The 23763-nt window shown below is 31.9% G+C and overlaps 1 protein-coding gene across 3 annotated transcripts; it reads left to right on the forward strand.

Annotated features, from left to right (window-relative positions):
• Positions 1 to 8848: 8848 nt before the first annotated feature.
• LOC144557977 (chaperone protein dnaJ 8, chloroplastic-like) lies at positions 8849 to 22957 on the forward strand. 3 transcript variants are annotated; one of them, XM_078306663.1, is made up of 3 exons: positions 8853 to 9199; positions 22455 to 22523; positions 22677 to 22957. In XM_078306663.1, the coding sequence occupies exons 1-3, from the start codon at positions 9008 to 9010 to the stop codon at positions 22824 to 22826; spliced, it is 411 nt and encodes a 136-aa protein (XP_078162789.1). In that variant the 5' UTR covers positions 8853 to 9007; the 3' UTR covers positions 22827 to 22957. The 3 variants fall into 3 exon arrangements, with proteins under 3 accessions (XP_078162786.1, XP_078162789.1, XP_078162788.1); XM_078306660.1 differs by lacking the exons at positions 22455 to 22523; positions 22677 to 22957 and adding an exon at positions 10785 to 11522 and having other exon boundaries at positions 8849 to 9199; XM_078306662.1 differs by lacking the exons at positions 8853 to 9199; positions 22455 to 22523; positions 22677 to 22957 and adding exons at positions 9854 to 9932; positions 10795 to 11522.
• Positions 22958 to 23763: the final 806 nt, after the last annotated feature.

Consider the following 23763-nt stretch of genomic DNA (forward strand, 5'->3'; position numbering starts at 1 on the left):
AAAATATAAAATTTGATCTGCAAGCACATTTTAAAATATCCATCATGTTGAACGGTTTGGGTCGATTGTTTGGACTTTGAAAACTTTGAAAATACCGATCGTTGAATGAAAACTTAAACTGAATTTTTGAGGCACTAAACGAGGGTTCCAATGCGTCATTTTTTTTATACCTCATCATACCTCATATTTTATATCTTCATTTTCTTCATATTCAAAGTCTAAATTATCGATCCGAACCGTTCAACATGATATCCATACTAAAATATGGTTAGGGATGAAATTTTATAATTTTTGAAAAATTTTTACTATTTTTTAAGATGGGTAGAAAATCACTGTTTTTTCAACGGTTCAAAAACAGTGATTTTGTACCTATCTTAAAAAATTCCAAAAAATATAAAATTTCATCTCCATGCATATTTTAGTATAAATATTTTGATGAACGGTTCGGATCGACAATTTGGACTTTGAAAACGAAAATATAAAATATGAGGTATGATGAGGTATGAAAAAAATGAGGCATCAGAATTTCAAAAAAACGTCGTTTAGTGCCTCAAAAATTCAGTTTAAGTTTTCGTTCAATGGTAGGCATTCAACGATCAGTATTTTCAAATCATTTTCAAATCCGACATGAAAAATGTTGATCCGGATTTTTTTGTAGTAGTCTTTCGAATAAATCAAATTATATAGTATTCCATCTATTTAAAAAAAAATATTAAATATTTGTAATACTGCAATACAAAAAATAAATAAATTATAAAAACTGAAAAATAAAAAAAATAAAATCCGAAAAAAAAAATCCTAAAACCGGAAAAAATTATTCCGGTTTTTCAAAAAAAAAAACCCTAAAACTGGAAAAAATTATTCCGGTTTTAATATCCATTTACCGGAAATTTTTTTTCCGGAAATTGGTGTTGAAACCGGAATTTTTTTTTCCGGTTTGGGTAGTTTTCGAAATTGACGAGCGGTTTGATTAGTTTTTTAAATTTATATTTTTTTTTATATAAATAAAAAAAATCGGCTTTGCGCCTCTTTAATTAATTTTTCTCCTTTAATGAACGATTATATAATAAGAATTTTGTTGAAATAATAAATAGTTTGTCTTATTATAATTGTTAAATTTTAATTTGTTTTAGAAATAGTAAATTTTAATAAGAAAAAATATTTGAATTTTCTATTCTAGTTATTCTACAAAAAGTGAATTTAACTATAAGACTGATAAAATCGTATTTAGAAAAAAGGCAATACGAGTTTTAGCATCTAATGTTAAACAACACTATAATTTTGTTTGTGTAATATTTCATTTGAAGGATTTCTTTTTTGGGTTAAAAAAAATTATTAGCTGTTGCATTTAATTACATCCCTTATATTGCAAATAGTATTTGGCGATAATCCAAGTAGACATAATACTGTAATAACAAATGAAATTTGACAGTACATGATATTGAATATAATTAAACAAACAAATCAATAATTAATTTTAGACAGTTCTAAATATTCAGTCAGGTAACAATATCCAGAAGTTTTCTTCTCCAAGTATTATTCCGATACTGACGAGTAAATATTTTAACAGACCATTTTTGACTACATACAGCGCACGGACTATTGAATCATAATAGCACTGAATGCGGTACGTGCGCTGTATGAAGCTAAAACACCTCTGTTAAAATATGGACCCATATTGACTGGAAAATTTAGAAAAAAGAAAAAGAAAGAATTATCCAGGTGTTGAAAGAACCGACATTTTTATTTTTATCCAAATTTTAAAATATTTTAATAAAAATAACCAGATTTTTGAAAAAAAATTAAAAATACTCAAAGTGCGGAAAAATTCTGCACCCCGGAATAAAAATTCGGGAGTGCGGAAAAATTTCGCACCCCGGAATAAAATTGTTTAGACCTTTCGATTAAATCCAGCATGGATCTTGAAGCACCCAATTAATCCCCGGAATAAATCCAGCACGGATCTGGATGCAGCAAAATTTGAACGGTGGAGATTTTCCAAAGAATCAAGTGATTCATTGATTGATATATATATATGGTGCGAATTGCACCTGACAGGAAGCAAACAGTTATAAAAAATCGTTACAAGATTAATAAATCGAAAATTCGTTACAAGTTCGTAAAATTTAGAATAGAAAATTAAATAATTCGTGTAGAGAAATAAATAAATAAGAGTTCTAATTAGGAGAATAAATATACAAAATTCTCGTACGAATAAGATTATATAAAAGTTACAAATTTCGTTCATTTATGAATTATAGATATTTGATTTGATATTTATATATATAGAGAGAGAGAGATGGGCTATGGTGCATTGCAATGCATGGAGGGGTTTGTGCATTGGACCATAAATCTAAAATTCAAAATCCAAATGACCGATGCAAACCGTTCATCTCTCTCTCTCTCTCTATATATATATACATATATATATATATACTCTCTATATATATATATATATATATATAGGCTGTGGCTAATTTGCTGCCGGCAGCATTTCTGCCGGCGGTGCTGCCACTGTTTTTTCTATTTTTTGATGTTCAAACGACAAATCTAAACCGTTAGATGTTTAATCTATATTATAATCTACTTGGAGACCAAATTTTACATTTTTTGGAATTTTTTTACTATATATTAAGCTGGTTTGAAAACCGCTGATTTCAATGCTGCAGAAATTTACTGAAATCAGCGGTTTTCAAACCAGCTTAATATATAGTAAAAAAATTCCAAAAAATGTAAAATTTGGTCTCCAAGTAGATTATAATATAGATTAAACATCTAACGGTTTGGATTTGTTGTTTGGACATCACACGGCTAAATATAGCCCCGGCAGCACCTCTGCCGAAATGCTGCCAGCAGCAATTTAGACAGACCCTATATATATATATATATATATATATATATAGGATTTGGCTAATATGCTATGGGTAGCTAAGGGGCCTCCCGTGCTACGGCTCATTATTCGACTTTTCAAAATTCTAACGGTCGATCCGAACCGTTTATCTTGTTCTCCATATTAATATGTGTTTGGAGGCCAAATTTTACATTTTTTGGAAATTTTTTACTATTTTTTTAGATTTATTGAATATCGCTGTTTTTTATGGTCCAGATTTGTCTGAAAAACAGCGATTTTCAATAAATCTAAAAAAATAGTAAAAAATTTCCAAAAAATGTAAAATTTGGTCTCCAAGCACATATTAATATGGATAACAAGATGAACGGTTCGGATCGACCGTTAGGATTTTGAAAAGTCGATTATTGAGCCGTAGCACGGGAGGCCTCTTAGCTACCCATAGCACCGTAGCCAAGTCCTATATATATATATATATATATATATATATATATATATGGTCCAGCTAATTTGCTGCCGGCAGCATTTTAGCCGGAGGTGCTCCTGCCCTTTTTATTTTTGTGATGTCCAAACAACAAATCCAAACCGTTAGATGTTTAATCTATATTATAATCTACTTGGAGACCAAATTTTATATTTTTTTGAATTTTTTTACTATTTATTAAGCTGGTTTGAAAACTGGTGATTTCAGTAAATTTTTGCAACATTGAAATCAGCGGTTTTTAAACCAGCTTAATAAATAGTAAAAAAATTCCAAAAAATGTAAAATTTGGTCTCCAAGTAGATTATAGTATAGATTAAATATCTAACGGTTTGGATTTGTTGTTTGGACATCACAAAATAAAAAAAAGGCAGCAGCACCGCCGGCAGAAATGCTGCCGGCAGCAAATTAGCCATTGAAATATGAGGAGGGTTCAAATGCCTCCATTTTTTGTGCCTCCATCATGCCTCCATTTTTAAAAACTTTAATAACTCAAAATTTAAATCTTAAAATTCAAAATAAAACCGTTGGATATGAACTACATCATTTTATCTATGCATATGTAAAAAATTATAGCATTTCAACTTTGTTTTGGTTGTCATCTTGAGCTTGTAAAAATTTATACTAATGTGCATAATTTCTAGACGTTGATTTTTCAACTTATTGATTCATATAAAAACAAAATCAAAATGTGATAATTTTTTATGAACACATAGAGAAAATAACATAGATCACATCTAACGGTTTTATTTTGACGTTTAAGTTTTAAACTTTGAGTTATTTAAGTTTTTAAAAATGGAGGCATGATGGAGGCACAAAAAATGGAGGCATTTGAACCCTCCTCTTGAAATATATATATATATATAGAGAGAGAGAGAGATATGGGCTATGGTGCATTGCAATGCATAGGCCATGGTGTGCATTGGACCATAAATCACCGATTCAAAGTCCAAATGACCGATCCAAACCGTTCATCTTGTTCTCCATATTAATATGTGCTTGGAGACCAAATTTTACATTTTTTGGAATTTTTTTACTATTTATTAAGCCACTTTGAAAATCGCTGATCCAACGGTGGCTTCTGATTTTACTGTTCCAAACAGTCACCGTTGGATCAGCGATTTTCAAAGTGGCTTAATAAATAGTAAAAAAATTCCAAAAAAATGTAAAATTTGGTCTCCAAGCACATATTAATATGGAGAACAAGATGAACGGTTTGGATCGGTCATTTGGACTTTGAATCGGTGATTTATGGTCCAATGCACACCATGGCCTATGCATTGCAATGCACCATAGCCCATCTCTCTCTCTCTCTCTCTATATATATATATATATATTTATACATACTAATTGATATCTAATGTTTCGGATTCTAAAATCGAATTATAAATACTTGAAAATATTCGTACAACATTATGGAAATTTTACGAAGTCTCGATTCGAGTTCTGAATTGGTGAATGATTTGTGAATATTTACATGATATGAAACATTAAACTTTGAAACTCATATATAGAAGAAAAATTTATAACAATGTTAATTAAAAAAATTATAACTGTTTGCTTCCCGTCAGGTGCAATTCGCACCATATATATATATCAATCAATGTATCACTTGATTCTTTGGAAAATCTCCACCGTTCAAATTATGCTGCATCCAGATCTGTGCTGGATTTATTCCGGGGATTAATTGGGTGCTTCAAGATCTGTGCTGGATTTAATCGAAAGGTCTAAACAATTTTATTCCGGGGTGCGGAATTTTTCCACACTTTGGATATTTTTAAATTTTTTTCAAAAATCTGGTCATTTTTATTAAAATGTTTTAAAATTTGGGTAAAAATATAAATGTCGGTTGAAAGAACCTTGAATTTCGGAAAAAAGCTGACAAGAAAATAACCTCCGGATAGTGTATTAATGGTCGGGCGGGTACGGGTATACCCGGGACAAGTACGGGTACGTCTCGGGTACGGGTAGGACGGGTACAAGGGTATTCGGATACGGGTATGGTCGGGTATATTTTTCAAAAACCATACCCTACCCGTCCTATACCCGTACCCGTGTACCCTTGACGGGTAGGGCGGGTATGGGTATTTTTTATTTTTTTATTTTATTTGCTGTTTTTTTCCGGTTTTTTTGTTTATGTTTTTTTGTTGTTTTTTTTAACAGTGTCGTATAAATGTTATTACGTATTTATAATTCGACTTTTAAAATATGAATAATTCAATATCAAATAGTGTGTGTATATATACATAAAATTATCAAGGCACATCTTTATAATTTCTAAATAATTAAAATTTGTAGCTTATATATATAAATTATTCTTGCCAAAAATTTGTATGTTTAGTCGGCTAAGTACAAATGTATTTATTTATTTCTTTACACGAGTCATTTTATTTTATTTTTAAATTCTTATTCTAATTATTATTGCAAAATTGGATCCGTCTCGTTCTCCTCTTTCCGAAAAGTCGGAGAACGCGTGAATCCGACACTCGTAGCCAAAGTTATAGATGTTTTTTTTTTTTTTAACAGTGTCGTATAAATATTATTACGTGTTTATAATTCGACTTTTAAAATCTGAATAGTTCAATACTTCAATATCAAATAGTGTATATATATATACATAAAATTATCAAGTCACATCTTTATAATTCCTAAATAAATAAAATTTGTAACTTATATATAAAAATTATTATTGCGAAAATTTGTATGTTTATTCGGCTAAGTACAAATGTGTTTATTTATTTCTTTACACGAGTCATTTTATTTTATTTTCAAATTCTCATTCTAACTATATAGTTTCATAATTTATTTATATCTTGAAATTTTTAGTTTACATTTGAAATTGATAATATATTTTCTAAACGTTCATTTTAAATTGATAATATTGATGTGAATTATGCAATACAAGTAATAAATCCTAAATTGCACTCAATTTGGTTGCAAGTGTACAACCTTATCGAGGAGTACTTAGGGATCGTCTCCACAGGGACAAGTCGGAATTTCAAGTCTAACCTAATCAATTTAATTTAGTAAAATAAAATAAAAGGAATTTGTTTGTTTTTAGGATGGTTTGGTTGTGATTAAATTGAATTAAACTAAAAGTCTTAAAGCAAAATCTGAGTTTTTAACAAGTATGAGAAATTAGGGTTTCTTAGGGTTCCTATCCACTAGTGTTATGACTAATTGGTTTATTAAATTTGTTCTTTTAGTTATGAAGGCACAATTGGGTGTTGTAGGTACAAAGGGATATCTCTATATTAATACCATCTTTTAATTAGAATAAACGTCACCTCTCGGTACTTGGCTACCCTAATCTAAAGTCATTAAGTTCTTACTGTCCCAATAAATCTAGAAAACTATCTTTCACCTTTCGGTACTTGGCACAATTCTCTAAACTATTAGGTAAAACCCGTATAAGACAAGCGTCACCTCTCGGTACTTAGCCTATCAAATACCCTATTCCTTATGGTCTGGACCTAATATTAAATTTCTCAATTGCAAATACCAAATCCTAGGGTTTCATGTGATTTCGATTAAGTCCTCACAATTAATTAAAATAAAGAATAGATCATAATAAAGAACAAGAATATATAAAATAAAACCAACTAAATCATAACAAAAGTTTCAAGTACAACCCTAATCTACCCTAGAAGAGTCCTTAGCCTGTCATGGCTAAGATACAAATCAAATCAAAGAAAAATAGAAGAGTTCCGAAAGAAAGAAAACAAATAAAACCGATTGATCAATGATCTCTTCCTCCTTCTTCTCTCTTCTAACTTTTCCTTGCTTTTCCTTGTTAAAACCCTAGAGATTTTGCCTAAAAAACGTCCCCCAATCTGTTCTACAGGTTCCTATTTATAGCCCCCTCTAAAACCTAGAAATAACCAACCAAAAATAACAAATTCGGACTCTGAACCGACCTAATTGCGGGCCGCAATACATTCATTGCGGGCAGCAATGTACTGTAGCAGTTAACAGACTGCGCAGAAAAATTCTGAAGAGGTCCTTGCGGGCCGCAATAAAAGTCATTGCGGGTCGCAATACATTCCTTTTATATTCTCAGATTGTAGATCTTCTCGTTAGCTTTCCAAAAAGTGGTCACAAGCCTAAGTCGGAGTTACGAGTCAAAAGTTATGGCCGTTTTAAGTTCAGACTCTATTTTTGGCTGACTGCTACAGTGCGTTGCGGGCCGCAATAACTGTGCTGTAATGAAGAGGCTCTGACTTGTTTGGTTGCGGGCCGCAATAACTCCATTTCGGGCCGCAATAAATGTTGGCAGAAGCTCATTTCTTCGTGCTAACTCACCCGTTTTGCTTCGTTAAGGTCCAAACACTTGATTACCTGTAAAACAAACATAACTAGGGCAGTAACTTGAACTTTTGGACATTTCTAACCTAATTAAACCTAATTTAAACTAATTTAACCAAAACTTGGCTTAATTTACATACCTAATCCTAGGTTTAAATAGATACAATTTTGGCTTATCAAATATATTTTGTAAACGTTCATTTATTTTTAATAGGTTAAATAAAATATAAATAAAAAATATCTTAAATCAATTACTTTAAAACAATAAAATATAAATTAAAAATCTAACCTATTTAAAATAAATCTAACATTTTTAAAAATAAATCTAACCTATTCAACATAAATCTAACATATTCAAAATTAAATCTAACATATTCAACATAAATCTAACATATTGAAAAATAGGTCTAACATTTTCAAAAATAAATCTAATCTATTTAAAAATAAATCTAACATTTTTAAAATAAAATCTAATGTAACATATTCACAAAAATAAATCTAACATATTTTTTTAACCTATTAAAAATAAATCCGAATTTCAAAAATAAAATCTAACCTATTAAAAACAAATCTAATTACTTCACATATTCAAAAACATAAATTGAAAAACCAATTTTTTTAACCTATTAAAAATGAATCTAATATATAAAATCAAAAAACAGAAATTAAAAAAAAGAATTTAAAAAACAGAAATTAAAACAAAATTAAAAAAACAGAATTTAAAAAACAGAAATAAAAAAACAGAAATTAAAAAACAGAATTTAAAAAACAGAATTTTGAAAATTTTGAAATTTTGAATTTAAATGGGTACGGGTACCCGGATAGGGTACAACGGGTAAACGGATACGGGTACCCGGGTAGGGTACAATGGGTAAACGGGTACGGACACGGGTACACAAGTACGAGTATAGTCGGGTACGGGTATGATCGGTCCGGGTTTAGGGTTTAGGGTTTAGGCGGGCAAAATTAATCCTCTACCTCCGGATAATAAACCTCTCGTTGAAACTTGAAACACGTGCCACGCTAGCATTAGATCCATTCTCTCCCATTTGCTAAATCCAAATGCCCAATCATTCTTCTTTCTATTTCTCCATTTCTTATAACTGGATAGTTCCTTTTAAAGGCCGAGTTATATAAAAACAGACTCATCCATTGATTGAAATGGAGAATAAAAAAGGAAAAGTTGAGATAGCCGTATCCGTTTCGTCCTATAGAGAAATTTCATCCCATCTTATCTCCATTTTCATTCGTCTCAGAGAAAAAGATTAGAAGAGAAGCTAATAGCCTGAGCAAAGAGAACTTTCCATTCGCTCAATCGAGTTTGGATACTTTTGCAATTGAGAAGTAATTTTCGTTGAGAAAAAGCAAGAAAAATGACGACTTTGATGGGTTCTTCATCAGTGGCGACGAGCGGCTTGAGCTCTCCGGCGATCGCCGGTAGAAGAAGTGTCAGGTGCTCCGCCACCCTCACCGGAGATAACTACTACAACTGCAAGACCCTGAGTCTTAGACCTCGTGTGACTGAGAAGGAAGTCAAGAAAGCTTTTCGCAAGCTCGCTTTAAAGGTTTGTTTTTGTCTCCTTTTCTCTTTTCTCTTGTGCATCTGAATTAGATGAATAGTTCCCAAATAACAGCGAGGGTATTATTTTGATTTCGTAGGAACACTGGGTCTTTTTGCAAAATTCTCCTAAATCCCTTTTCATTTCTTTCTTTCTTTTTCTTTTAAAACTGAGTTTATCTTACTTTATTAATCTAGATCACAACTTGACAAGATAAAAACTAGGAAAAAGTGTGAGATTGTCACTACAAAACCTTAAAATTGTGAGACTGCCATTACAAACTTCAAAATTGTAAAAATGTTACCATAAAACCTCTTAAATTAGAAATTTGTCATTCTTGTACAATTCTTATACTTTTTTTATTAAAAATAATCTGAAAAATTCTATTTTAGAATACGTATTTCTGTATTTCTAATTATACCATTCAAGTAAAATTATGAATATAGAAATGGCCACAGCCGATCCTCTGCCTCCTCTCTTCTCTTTCACACGAGAAAGGGGAATGATTCTCCATGGGAAATTCATCTATTGCCTCTCGCCAATCCATCTCTTCCCTCTTTGTCTCTTACCCTCCTCCTGCCTATCAAATCGCCGCCTCCCTCTCTGCCTCTGACTCTAAACCCCACCCCCCCTCCTTTCCTCTCACTTGCTCTCTGTGTTTATCTGTGAAGAAAGGCAAATGGTGGAAAAATGGTGACTGCAATGAACACCCTTTGGGAGATTGAGTCCCCATGTAAGTGTTTTTTTTTTTTTGTATTTACCAGTTTTACATCACCGCTGCAAGCTAAATCCTGAGAATAATTTACGTTTCCGAATATTTTAGTGTGCAGTAGGAGAATCTAAGCAAACACTTTGGTTTTTGTTTTCTCTGTTTTTTTTTAAATTTAAACCAGATTTTATATTTTCTGATGTGGTTATTGCTGAAGTACAGATAATATGTACTCTTTACAAATCCTTTATTATTCAAATTTTAACTGGGGATTTTATCATATAGAAAATTAGATTTTAACAACCTGGTTTTTGATAGAGATGCCAAGTAAAGTTTTACCATGAAGAGAAAAAAAAATTGGGTTGTGATCTTTACTGTCAAATTTGGCTTTTATTTACAGAACAAATGCACATATGGGATGCATGATGCTGGTTGTGTGCCTCTGACTAAGTCCTTATCCAAATTATATAAATAACATTAAAACCCAATATATATGTAAAACAATATACTTGTCTATAGTGATAATCTATTAGCATCATAATCAAAAGACTACAGATTGATGGCTCATTGATATAAGAATGGTGTGGAACTTTTGAGTTGATCAATTCTGGTGAATTTAAATGACTTCTTTAATGTTTTCAATTTTTGTGGCATCTGAGTTGATCAATTTCGATGAAGATAATTTAAATTTATTGTGAGTGGAAGACAACTTTATTAATTCTTTCTTTCCCTTTAATTAATTATTTAAATAACTATAAAATAAACAAAGTTAAAAGAATTTTTGCAAATATGACTTGGTTCAATTTGAGTAGTTACTCACTTTGTCGTTAATTTGAGGGATGACAAACTATTAACAATTAACTCTGATTTGATATGCTGTAGGTAAAGCTAGGTAGCCTGTCGAGAACTGGACCGTGGTCTAATCAATCCTGCCTTAGTATTAGACACTATAAACAAAATGCAATTTATTTTTATGCACCAAAGAAGAACAGATGCACTATGATCTCGGCAACAACTGATGAAAATGGCTTACCAGTCACCGAGCCAAAAATATCAGAGCAAGCAAACACAGAAGAAAAGCCACAAAACAATGACAAAAATCCCCTTCCAAGTATGGACAGCAAGAGGCCTCCTTTAACTGCGCGTGAGAGGTTACGAGCTGCACGTGTACTCTCAAAGTATGCTGAGTCGAATCCTAAGCCCCCAAAATCTGAATTTGGAAGTAAAGTTTTGGAAGCTATCAGAGAGACTGATAAAGGAAAGAAAAGGGGATCCCGTCTCCCGGAAGCACCGACAAACTTGTTTGATGATAGTAAAAGGGGGTTGCCTCAGGGAAAATGGACCATTAGTAACCCTTTTGGTGCCGATGTGCTTGCAGTTGTGGTTTCTTTTCTTTTAATTACCACAGTTATGTTTGGCACCACTTATCTTGTCTGGAAGGTTGGTGCTATACATTTTAATGAGTACTAATTGTAAGTATTTGCCTTTTGCTATGTGATTGTAAGGGTAAGAGATGATTTTATTTAGGTTCTTGAGGTCATGTAATGCTAAATTGGGTAGCTTGTGTAGTTTTGAACTTCTTTCTATTGTTGATAAATTGAGCTCTCTACGTGATACAAATACCAAATACTTGAAAGTGTGACTAATCTTTTGGCTAAAATGTAATTTTCATTGCCTTAATCAAGTCATAGTCCATTAAAAGAATCCAGGTAAACACTACAATAGAAACAAGCTGGCTAATCTTTTGAATTTGTTCACTATGCACTTGAAGAATCTTGGTACTTAACTGCCAAGCCAGGCTGCTATATTGCTCGGATTAGAGACGGCTGATACTGCAAATTTTCTCAATGTTCTTGCTACTAATTCGTGACTCACTTTAATACACATTAAAGAAGTACAAAAGCAATGAAAATTGTGAGGACAACAATCATAATCAATATGTTTATATTGAATTCAAAATGGAATTCTAATTGTTAAGTACAATTAGTTGTCCTTGTAAAACATATATTCAATTGGACTACAAACCAAAAACAAAAACAAAAACAAAGAAAATAGATACACTCAATATAAACAGAATTTTGCTTGAGCATCAAAACATGCATCTTAAACAATAGTTTCAAGCCGTCATCATAGTCCTGAACTCCTCGAAGCTAAGCACTCCAGCCCTGTCAAGGTCAAACTGGCGGATCATCACCATGCACTCCTCGACGTTTCGTGATGAGCTGAGGCGACTCAACATTCTTTTCAAGCTCTTTGCGGTGATGCACCCCTCTCCTTCCATCTCGTACATCTTGAACGCCTCTCTGAGCTCTTTCTCCTTGCCAACGTCCTCCCCTTCTTCCATTAGTTTATTGAACTCCTCCATGCTCAGCATTCAGACCAGCACAGAAGGGAGAAGAAGAACTAAGAAGAGCGAAAGCCGTACACCATGTGGCCCATTGGCTAAGGTTCATAAAGGAAATTTGTCTCCAGGCGGAAGGGAGAAATGGGTCAATTGGCTAGGGTTCGTGTCTCCAGGCGGAAGGGAGAAAAGGATAGAGTTCGTCTCCAGGCGGAAGGGAGAAAAGGGTAGGGTTCGTGTCTCCAGTGATCTATGCTGCTTCCTATTTTTTCATTCTATGTTGAGATCACTGGAGACACGAACCCTACCCTTAATGAAAAAACAGGAAGCAACATAGATCATTGGAGACACGAACCCTACCCTTTTCTCCCTTCCGCCTGGAGACAAACCCTACCTTTTTCTCTCTTCCGCCTGGAGACATGAACCCTAGCAAACTGACCCATTTCTCCTTTGCGCCTAGAGACAAATTTCCTTTATGAACCCTAGCCAATGGGCCACATGGTGTACGCCTTTAGCTTTTCTCAGTTCTTCGTCTCCCTTCTGTGAAGGTCTGAATGCTGAGCAGGAGGAGTTCAATTTAATTAGTTTGGTACGCATCAGACTTGCCTCACATTTTTCAGACCTGACCAAATTGACAATCATGACACGAGGTATTTAACAGCAGCAGCATCGCTATTACAAAATTACACATGTGCCCTTCAAAAAAGAATTAGATTAGGTCGGGTACCTAACCCGGTGATGTTCAATACTTAGGTTAGATCCAGACCGTTCAATATAAGTTTCTATGAAATTTTGAAGTGTTTCTTTGTATTTCAAGTAAGCTCCAAAATCTTTTTTAATCTGAAAAATGTGATGTTCTCTTTATTACGTAACAACTATCTAGCTATCATGCTAGTAATATAGTAGGCTATTCATACTTTAAAAAAAAAATTATCTGATACTAGTAAATTTAACGTAATTCAAAATTATTTATAACAATTGTTGTTTCTAACAACATCTAGTGGGAATACGGTGTTTTAAAGAATCTTAAATGTTTTTCGTGAAAATTGATAAACAACACAACCGCAATCAATCAAACAAAGAAATATAAATAGATAAGAGTATGAGAGATTAACACGCGGGATGTTAATGAAGTTCGGCTTAAGATGTCTACATCTCCAGAGTAGCGCAAACCTGGTCGGTGCGTCTTTTCTATTACCCAAAAAGAAGTGATACAACTCGTAACACGTGAGCCCAACACACGTGGAAAGTCACGGCCTAACTCGTGTACAAGGTGAGCCTAGAAGCAGAAATTGGAGTCCTAACAAAGAGCATCGTCACACAATTATGTTTATGTGGTGAGCACAAACGCTTGAGCCAGTGAGCCCTGAATGCCCTACAAGCGAGAAGTCACACAACTATTCGAAGGGAGCATTAAAGTAGATCTCCACACTATAGAACAACGAACAAAACACTCTAACTAGATTTAGAAGTAGATGTAAAGTGGATTTGAGGTTATCAAATGAGTATTGAAGTTTAAGCTCTCTCAGATATGAAAGCTCTCAATAACACATAATTAGTACTTTTTGAATATTAGAGGCGGCTACTTGAATCTGAAGTTGGGGTATTAACTCTATTTATAGATGGAGCTTCAGATCTAGGTACTTGAACCAATCCGTTTAGTACGGTAAAGTTTCGTTAGAACAGATAGTACAAACTATTTGAAATTAGGATTTTTCTCGTTTTTGAATTATGAACTAACTATTCAGAACGTTTCTGCCCAATCCGAGCAGATAGTATATTTCATTCCAATTATGTGTTACCTGAATAGCGTTCATACAGTTGATATCCGTTCGGAATGAAAACTATTTGGATGTTCCCTGGAATGAACGAAACATATTCGTTCTAAACAATTGTTAACCATAATCATTTATTTCATACTGAACGCTTGTCTATCCGTCCAGAATCATTCAATACATTATATATTAAACGGTTTGCTTCCGTTCCAAACGGATAATTCCATAAATCAACAATCTCAAATTTACTTTACTATTCTATTTGATATTACAATTCTATCTATAGTCTTCATAATTTCTTGTTCATTTCTTCGGTTCTTTAAATTAATATTGCAATTATAATGTTAATGAACCTGCAAATTTACTCATACAAAAAACCCGTTAAATTTAATAATTGTATGTTTTACAAATTACTCAAACAATATAATTAAAAGATTGCATACCACAACAACAATTCCTTTAACAATTTTCTTTAATAAACAAAGTGGCATCTTTTTCTACATTTAGGCAGAAATGACAATAAAAAAAAGTGATTTAATGTGTTATGTAAGAAATTTCAGCCTTGTAGGATTAATAAATTCGTCTTATCTTTGTTAGAAAATTGTTTAAAGAAAGCTTAAAATTTTCTAATGCAACTTTAATTAATATATATGTATTTTATGTGCCTATGATTATCTAATGTAAAACACCTCACTATCTAATAGTATTAAAACACCTGCAACGAACGAAACTGATCCGTTCTAAACGGCTATTAACCAGAATCATTTATTTCATACTGAACGCTTGTCTATTCGTCCAGAACCATTCAATACATTATGTATTGAACGGTTTGCTTCCGTTTCAAATGGATAGTTTCAAAAATCAACAGTCCCAAATTTATTTTACTTTTCTATTTTATATTACAATTCTATCACATAATTTGATAGTGAGTTGTTTTACATTAGATAATCATAGTCACATAAAATATTATTTGCCTAAAATTTTAAATTTTCTGACCTGAATGGCCACTTCTTTTAGGGTAAAGATATTGACAGAGCTAATTTAACTTCATACAGCGCACAATCAATAAATACGAGAAAAAAGTACAGGACTAGCAGGGGCGGAACATAATACTCTTCAGGGGGTGCTAAGCCACCCTTTCAATTTTTTTTTTTAATCAAGTATATAGAAGTTGAAGTAAATGTCATTTTTTTGTACATAGCAGCCTATTCTATGTATAATTATAAACTTACAGGTCAAAAAATAAAATTTAAGGAGCAAATTCTGTCTTTTTTATTTCCCATTTGCAATCTTGACTCCTAGATTTGCGTACCATTAATATTAAAAAATAGGTAACTTGTCGACTTCTTGCTAGAATTTGGATAGTTTACCGTATAGAGAAAATAAAAAAAAGGAAATGTCATTGAATGCTTAAAAGAAGAAATCCCATAGCAATTGAGCATCTCTTTGGCTCTTCTAGCTCATCTCAAAAAAAAAACACAAATTAATCAATTTTTGAAGAGGGCGGGCGAAATCCAATAGCATATGAAGAAATTCAGAAAACAAAAAAAAGTTAAAGAAGAGCTACGAAATTTAATTTTAATTGAGGTTTGTATTTTGTTGATGCTAGTTATTTATTGCATCTTTTTATAAACTCAAATAGTGAAAGATTTTGTGTTATATATTTTTTTTGAATTGATGTTTAGCCCACCCTATATTCAAATTCTAGTTCCGCCCCTGAGGACTAGTGCACTGTATGAAGCTAAATCAGCTCTTTCAATATATTTATAAAATCCTATTCTAGGAGAAGTAATTGCAGACACGCTGAAAGCTCTAGGTTAGAAAGGGGTGGATTCATGTAGCCATGTCCCTTAATAAGCGTGTTTAATTAACCACTAACAGCAACTTGATATTAATTAATTAGTAGTCGAACTATTAAAGCATATGTAGTCTTAAGTGTCGAGAACCTTCATGTATTCAAGTTAATTGTAGACGCGTTTACACATTAATTTATTAATTTATTAATTGATAACCGGTGTGTATATAATTCTAAGAAATGTATTAGAATGAGGATAAGTAATATGTGAATTAGTCTTTACTATAGAATATATTTTTATTTTTAAAGTTTAAAAAGTTGATATGAACTGTTTAACATAATCATCATATAAAAATATATTTGTAGATTAAATTTATATTTTTTACAAAAAAATTTAGATAGATAGAAAATCACTAGATCAAGTGATTTTCTTCTTATTTAAAAAATAGTTTATAAAAATATAAAATTTAGTATACAATTACATTTTTATATAAATATATTAATTTATAGTAGAACTAATCCGAAACCATAGTCTCACTCAACATATATATTATTATATTTGGCTTATTGATCTTGCATCTCATCTTTGGCCTCTAAAATCACATCCTTTAATTTGTTGACCCCACAATTCAGTTTCTTCAAATTTTATAAACATGCATTAACGTGTCTCATTTAATTTGGCCATAAAATAATAGACACTTGCCATAGGGGCACATTTTATGGAAGGAAATTAAGTGCTTCAATTTGAATATGGCTTTGCAAATTAATTTGAGCCGTGTTTATTTGAAAGGTCATTTGTAGTGTATGACATACATATATGTGCTTGTGCTAATCTCAAATTCTAAATTGTGTAGATAATTTTGGCCTTATTGTTATATATTTTATTTGAAATGGGAGGTGCCGCCTCGTTCAAAGAAAATATATTTTAAGTGGATAAGGTTCCTGAATCTCCATCAAATCATTGTAGAATTAATGTAGCTATCAAAGAAAGTGACATTATTACATTGTAGTTTCTAAAAAGGTCATCATTATCTCTATTGTTTTTTTTTTCTTCTTAAAAACATGGTAGAAGCTACAAGAAATGGAAGGGTTTTTCTTGTTTATTCATTAGACAATGAGAATAAGATCCGACCCGATTTGATTCGATTCTAAATAATAAAATCGAGTTTCTATGGAAATGAAAATTACAATTGTCAGAGTCAGTTACACAGGAAAAAAAAAATATATCCACATAAAATTGAGAAGGTGTGTCAGAATTTTATTTTTTAGAATAGTTTGTTAATATACTATTTCTTTTTCAAAAATATATTTGCACAGAAAATTACTCATTGAATACACCCATAAACAAAATCTGCATTTTTTATATGATAAAGTGCAAAGAAAAAAATAAATAAAGAGGTAAAAAGTAAATAAATTTCAAAATTAGAAAGTTCACAAAAAATGAAAGCCAGTCGTTATTTTGATCATGAATAATACCTGCGTATCTTTCTTCTTCTTTTTTAAAGTAAGAATAGGAATCTACTTCCTATTTTTATTAACCGCAATTGGTTACAGAGTCTGAGCAGGGTTTTGAGAGGTAACCCTACAATTAATTTACATATGAATGGAAAGATAAGAAAAATAAAATAAAATAAAATACAAATAAAGAAAATTTTGAGAATAGGAAAGAATGAAAATTAAAACATCAATTAAACAAGCTGCTTCTTTTCATTATGTCATCATTCTTCTATTTGTGTAGTTCCATTATTGAGCTTTAACTTCTTCAACCAATTTTTCAACATTTTTCGAACGCTCTTGAAATATTCTTGTACAACGCTCCCTCCACAACACAAATAAAACATGATGTATTGTGTACAACATTTTTTCTCACATTATGCGAACTAAAAATGATTTTGAAAAGTTTCATTTTCGTAATCCATTCTTGGCACTTAAAATTTCGAATTATCATTTTTTTTAAAGTGCAAAGAAACCCGCTGCATTTTTTTTTTGTGTGTGTGTTAATGCATTGTGTAGATTTTTGGCAAGTTTAAAGTGAGCGCTAAATTGGAACAAAAATAAGTTGGTTTTTGAGAAGATTTAGTGTTTGTTAATTGTTAGTTGCTGATAAAGCTTATAATTGTCAAGTCATTGGTAAGAACTATTTTTCATCTAAGCACAGAAAAGAATCGAGATAAAAATTACATAAAATTTCGTCATATTTTTGATATGCTAGTAATATTCAAATATAATAATGTGTGAACAACAATATAGCAAGCAACGTTTGGGTAAGAAATTGTGATAATTACTACAATCAGCAAATGATCTAGAATTTTGTAAAGGAGAGGTAGCACAATTGGCTAGGAAAAAATTCTAGAGTTGTTGTACCCAAAGGTTGAGAGTTTGATTCTCCCTCACGACTTCGTAACTTCTGCGAAGGTTTTCAAAAAAAGATCTAGAATTTTGTGATTTCTTTCACATTCGGTAGATTTTATGTTCTTGCACATCATCTTTATCAAAGGTGGAAGCAGATATTAGAGTAATTGGGATAAAAAATATATAAAGATAAAATACTACAAGAGCCCAAATTGTGCACATTGTACAATAATCTGTTTTTTTTCCTTCAAAAAAAAAAAATGGAGCCAATTATATAAATTTTTCATAAAAAAAGATATAAAGGTCAATTTATAATATCCAAAATATTTTACTATAAAATATATAATAAAACCATATAATAATAACTGGTTTTTGACCCCATGTGATTTATGTCCCTCTGCCTCTAATCTTTATGGCATAAAATTATACAAATCTCTGAGAGAAAACAATTAATCACCGTGTGCTCAAGAGAACCATATAAATCAAGGATCTCTAGTGGAACCTGTAGATCCTTTCTTCAATTATTAAGCCAAGCCATTTCCTCTCTTTGTTTTTTCTTTTTTTTTTAATAGTCTCTACTTTCAATATTTTGCATGATTGCTAAGAAGAAAAGATTCATGAATGAAATATTGAAATTGCTTAGAAAAAGAAGGGAAGTTTGGCACTCAAAAGAATCTACAAACATCAACGATGCTATCATTTATTCATATTTTGACTTTTGACTTTTCCGTGATAAGATAAATAGTAGCTCAAAAATTCAAAATTCTTTCAATTTTCACAAGTTGACAAAAGAGCCCTCAATATTTTAGAACAAATAATACGTCTTTTTCCTTCGCAATTAACACTGTGAGGCTTAATTGGAGTCTTATTTGTTTTTGTTTATTTTTTCTAATAAAAAAACAGCCGAAAGATACAAACTGGTTGCCCGAACATTCAATCGCCACATATTGCTACAATATATTTTTTTCAATAAAATTTAAAATTTAATAGGGTTGTTTTTTTTTTTTTTTGCAAAGTTTGATTTAATTTCCTAGCTAGATGATAAGCTTTCACATGTCACCTATGACCTACCTCAGCCCTTGCATAATTAATTTGTACTTAAATTTCCTATTTAAATTTAATAGAATAATATTAGAAAAATTGGTACAAGTATTTATTTGATTAGTGTCTTACCTTTGAAAAGAGATGTGACTCTTGCTTGGAGACAAAGGCTCCCTGATACTGAATTACTGATAGAGATGCGAGATGTGAGATGTCTCTTTTTTAATTAATAATTTAATATGTGTATATGTAACCTAACCTTGATCGCGCGAGATATTACATCCCAATAAATTATCTATGATATGATATGATATGATATGATATTGATTGCTCTATTTTAGAATTCATAGACATAGTATTTGACGCGCCGTGTTTTGACTATTGTAGAAGAACATTAATTACCGTTGGGGAAAGAGCTTTCTTATCAAGTATATATATATATATCCTCTTACTCTTAATTAATTAATTAATATTGTTGTTTTTATGGTAGGGCTTTGAAAACTTATTTTTAGAATTTATGATATATAGAGCAGTTGCCTTATTCTCACTGTATATGTATATATATATATGTAGGTTCACCCCGCTAATAATATATCATATGTAGTGTTGTTTTAGTTCCGTAATTTATGCGCTTCGCTAAGCCAAAAGCCCAAAACTGGTATATATATTAAAATATTCATCCAAATAAAACGAACAGGTGTGTTAGCAGTAAAAAAAAATAAAGTAGATATAATAAATTAGAAAAAAAAAATGTATAATATTTTTGTAAGACTAATAAAGATTATTTATGTGAGATGAAAGCTTCAAAAAAGAAAATTATAATTTTTAGAGTCTGAGAATAAATTATGATATGAAAAAGCAACATTTCGCAAAAAAAAAAAAAAAAAAAAAAATTGATTGTGCAAAAATGTTAGTTAAATTAAAAGAATCTTCTCTGAAACTTCAGTTTTTTTAACTATTTATATGAAAAAAAAAATTGTGAAGTCATAATTTTTTTAAGTAAAGATTGGAAACCAAAATATCAATCTATTTAATATCGACGCAAGAAATTTGATCATGCAGATTTTGAACTTGCGATTCTCTACACAAAATATTATCTTTGTCACTAAATCAAAAACTATTTCTCTTTACAAACCTAACTGTATTATTATGAAATAATCAAAATTGAGTTTTGTAAGAAAAATCTATGATTTAAACAAGCACCACCGTACAACAGAACTCTTGAAATGTTAAGAACAATAGTGTCTTATTAATTTTTTCTTTTCTTTTTTCTTTTAGATTTAAGATACCGACAATATCAGTGTCCTACCTATATTGAAAAACTTAACTAATAGTTTTAAACAATTTAATTTCGTTTATTGATCTCGCAATTATAACAAAAAGGGGTTCCGTTTCACTTCTTCATTTCCACTTCTTTAGAATCTGTTTGGCCATCTTAAGAAAACAGAAATAAAAAAATTTTGAATAGCCGAAATATTGTGCGTGTGGACTGATTTTTGCGAAGTCTAAGTGAATTTGTTTGTCCCACGCGCACAATAAACGACTGAACAGGTTCTTAGCAAATATTTTAAGAGGATTAATGATGAGAAGGTGTTGAAAATGCCATATAATATCCGGTCAGAGCTAGTTCGATGAACATCGGACTAAAAAAATGTTATAATATTCAGTCGGAGCTGTCTGATCCGCATCAAAATTCATGTGAACAATTTTAAAATTTGTACGAATTGGATTAATTAAGTGTATATAAATCTTAATACAGATCAGATGACTTTGATCGAAAATCGAATCGAGTTTGATCGGACACCCATCGAACCACCTCCAACGTCCTTAATTCACTTACCACAAGACCTTATAAACATTCACAACCGTCAGATCTATAAAGAGTGTATTTGATTAAAAATACAGCACAAATCTCAACATAAAGAGAATTACAACTTCATCATCCAAATTGAAAGGAAATTTAACTGATCGGTAAAACAGTTAATTCAAGTTAGGAGGTGTTTTAACTTTTAACGGTTAATTAGCAGGAATGAGTTAAACAATGGGAAATTGACGACACACGTGGCGAAAGAAGAAGGCGCATGTGGGCATGTGTGTTGGATCCACGTTGGATTTAACGGAACCTTGCGTTGGCGTTGCTAACTTGATAGGACGAACATCCCAAAAATGGTGCAGCTGACATCGATCCACCGAGAAATTCAAAAACAAAACAAAACCCAATCTTAAATTTCTGGATATATATATTCCAACTGTTTCCCTTGAATGTAGCACTTTGTTTTCATTATTTACATTCTTTTTTGAACTTATCCATTTATCCATATGATATGACACACCAGGGCTTTTCTATATATACAAAAAAAAAAATTATCCGCGTAAGTTTGAATCCTTCAATTTCGGAAAAGAAAAAAAAAGGGAGCAAGAAGAACCAAAAAATAACCTCCGGATAAGAACGAACTTCTCGTTGAAACACGTGCCACGCTAGCATTAGATCCACTCTCTCACATTTTCCATAACCCAATCACCTTTCCTTTTTTCTCCATTTCAAATTACTGGAGAGTTCATCCTATAAGGACGATTTCGAGAAAATGGACTCCTCCATTGTTTTAAATGGAGGTCAAATACTAAAAAGTATAGATATCCCTAAACCCGTGTTGTCCTATAAATTCTCATCCCTCGTTGAAAATTCATCCCATCTCATCTCCATTTCATTCGTCTCTGAGAAAAAAATTAGAAGAGAAGCTGATAACCTGCGCCCGCCCTGAAAAATTTGCATTTGCTCAATCGAGTTCGAGTTCGTATACTTTTGCAATTGAGAAGTAATTTTAGTTTGAGAAAAAGGAAGAAACATGACGAGTTTGATGGGTTCTTCATCAATGGTGAGGAGCGGCCCGGCGATCGCCGGTAGAAGAAGTGTCAGGTGCTCCGCCACTCTCACCGGAGATAACTACTACAACTACAAGACTCTGAGACTTAGACCTGGTGCGACTGAGAAGGAAGTCAAGAGAGCTTTTCGCAAGCTCGCTTTAAAGGTATGGTTTTGTGTTAGTTCAGATTGGTTCTTTTCTCTTGTGCATTTGGATTAGACCAATAGTTGGCGTTAGGTTTTTTCCAAATAACAACGAGGGTATTATTTTGATTTCGTAGGAAAGCTGGATCTTTTTGCAAAATTCTCCTAAAGCCCTTCTCTTTTCCTTTTAGTTTCTATTTATTTTTCCCTGCGACTTATTGAAAAAAAAATTGATTTACAGTATCATCCAGACGTATGCAAAGGAAGCCAGTGCAGTACTCAGTTCAACGCGATAAACCAAGCATATCAGGTAATTTGTAGATTAGTACCTTCCTTTTCCATATTATAATTTGTATGGAATAATTTATAGTTACTAATAACAGTTAAGTGTAATCAAGCCATTCCATCTTTAGTTACTGAATGAAAAAATAATAATTTGATAGTTGATTTTATGAAATTGTAGATGATATTAGATGAATTGAGGAGACCAGTGCAGCAAAAGGAGGAAGCAGTATATGATCCATACATTTATGAGGATTCATCAGAGGAGTGGATGGGTTGCGAAGCCGCCTTTGCTTTTTCCAGCGGCAGACAAGAATCCGTTTACTTTTAATAGAAATTGATTCAAAAGTGTATAATGGAGAAAGATAAAAGCGTAGCTCTGGTTGTATCATATGAAGAGCTCCTTTTTTCTTAGTGATGGAAAATTGTAAATATAATAAAAAAAGTTGCTTTGGTCAAGAATTCTTAGCATTTGATTAGTTTTTAATTTTACCATTAATTGGTGTGCTCAATATTGATGGTATCATACTATCATGAATGTTACTGCCACACTGGATGCAAATAGATCTACCGGTACCGGTACCGGTACGATTCTAGGTAACTTTGGTACCAGTGGAAACTGGAAACCCACTACTACCACCATTCTGTTATATGCCTAGGAGGCATCTGCTAGATTTGGGATTAAATTCAATCCCTCTTAACAATACAAAGAATAAGAGCATTAAACATGACGATGGAAAAGAATTAAATAGAATTACAGTCCAAAGGAAAGAAAAGGAAAAACAAGAGACCTATATTTTTTGTGTGTTGGTATCAGAATTACAGTCCAAAACCTGAGGATTTGATAAAAGAATGCAATTGGAACTTTGGTAGCTAGCTATGGGGTATGGCCTATGGTACAGTACAATGAATCCTGGATAAATTGCCTCCACGGAGAAATTGTTATATGTCTGTCTGTATCTTGTATCTTGGTTAATGATTAGTCCCTGTCCCTGGTATGAAAGAGACTAGTTCGAGGGTTTATTAATTTTGAAATTATTTATGGATTAGTTGACAAATCGTTTTCTTTATCTCGGATAGGAGATCATTGTATGGTCCAGGGTCATAGCACTTGATTGTCTTCCTCTAAAAATGTAGTATTTATGAAGTGTAAAAGGGAAGACACCTAACACTTTCACCTGGGACCAATGAGAATATGAGATGAGAGGATGCCATGAAGATCATAGATGCTGAAAACTTTAGAATACCATAGTGTTGATTAGATTAGA

The sequence above is a fragment of the Carex rostrata genome, chromosome 8, assembly GCF_964058835.1.
Source record: "Carex rostrata chromosome 8, lpCarRost1.2, whole genome shotgun sequence".
Classification (NCBI taxonomy): Eukaryota; Viridiplantae; Streptophyta; class Magnoliopsida; order Poales; family Cyperaceae; genus Carex; species Carex rostrata.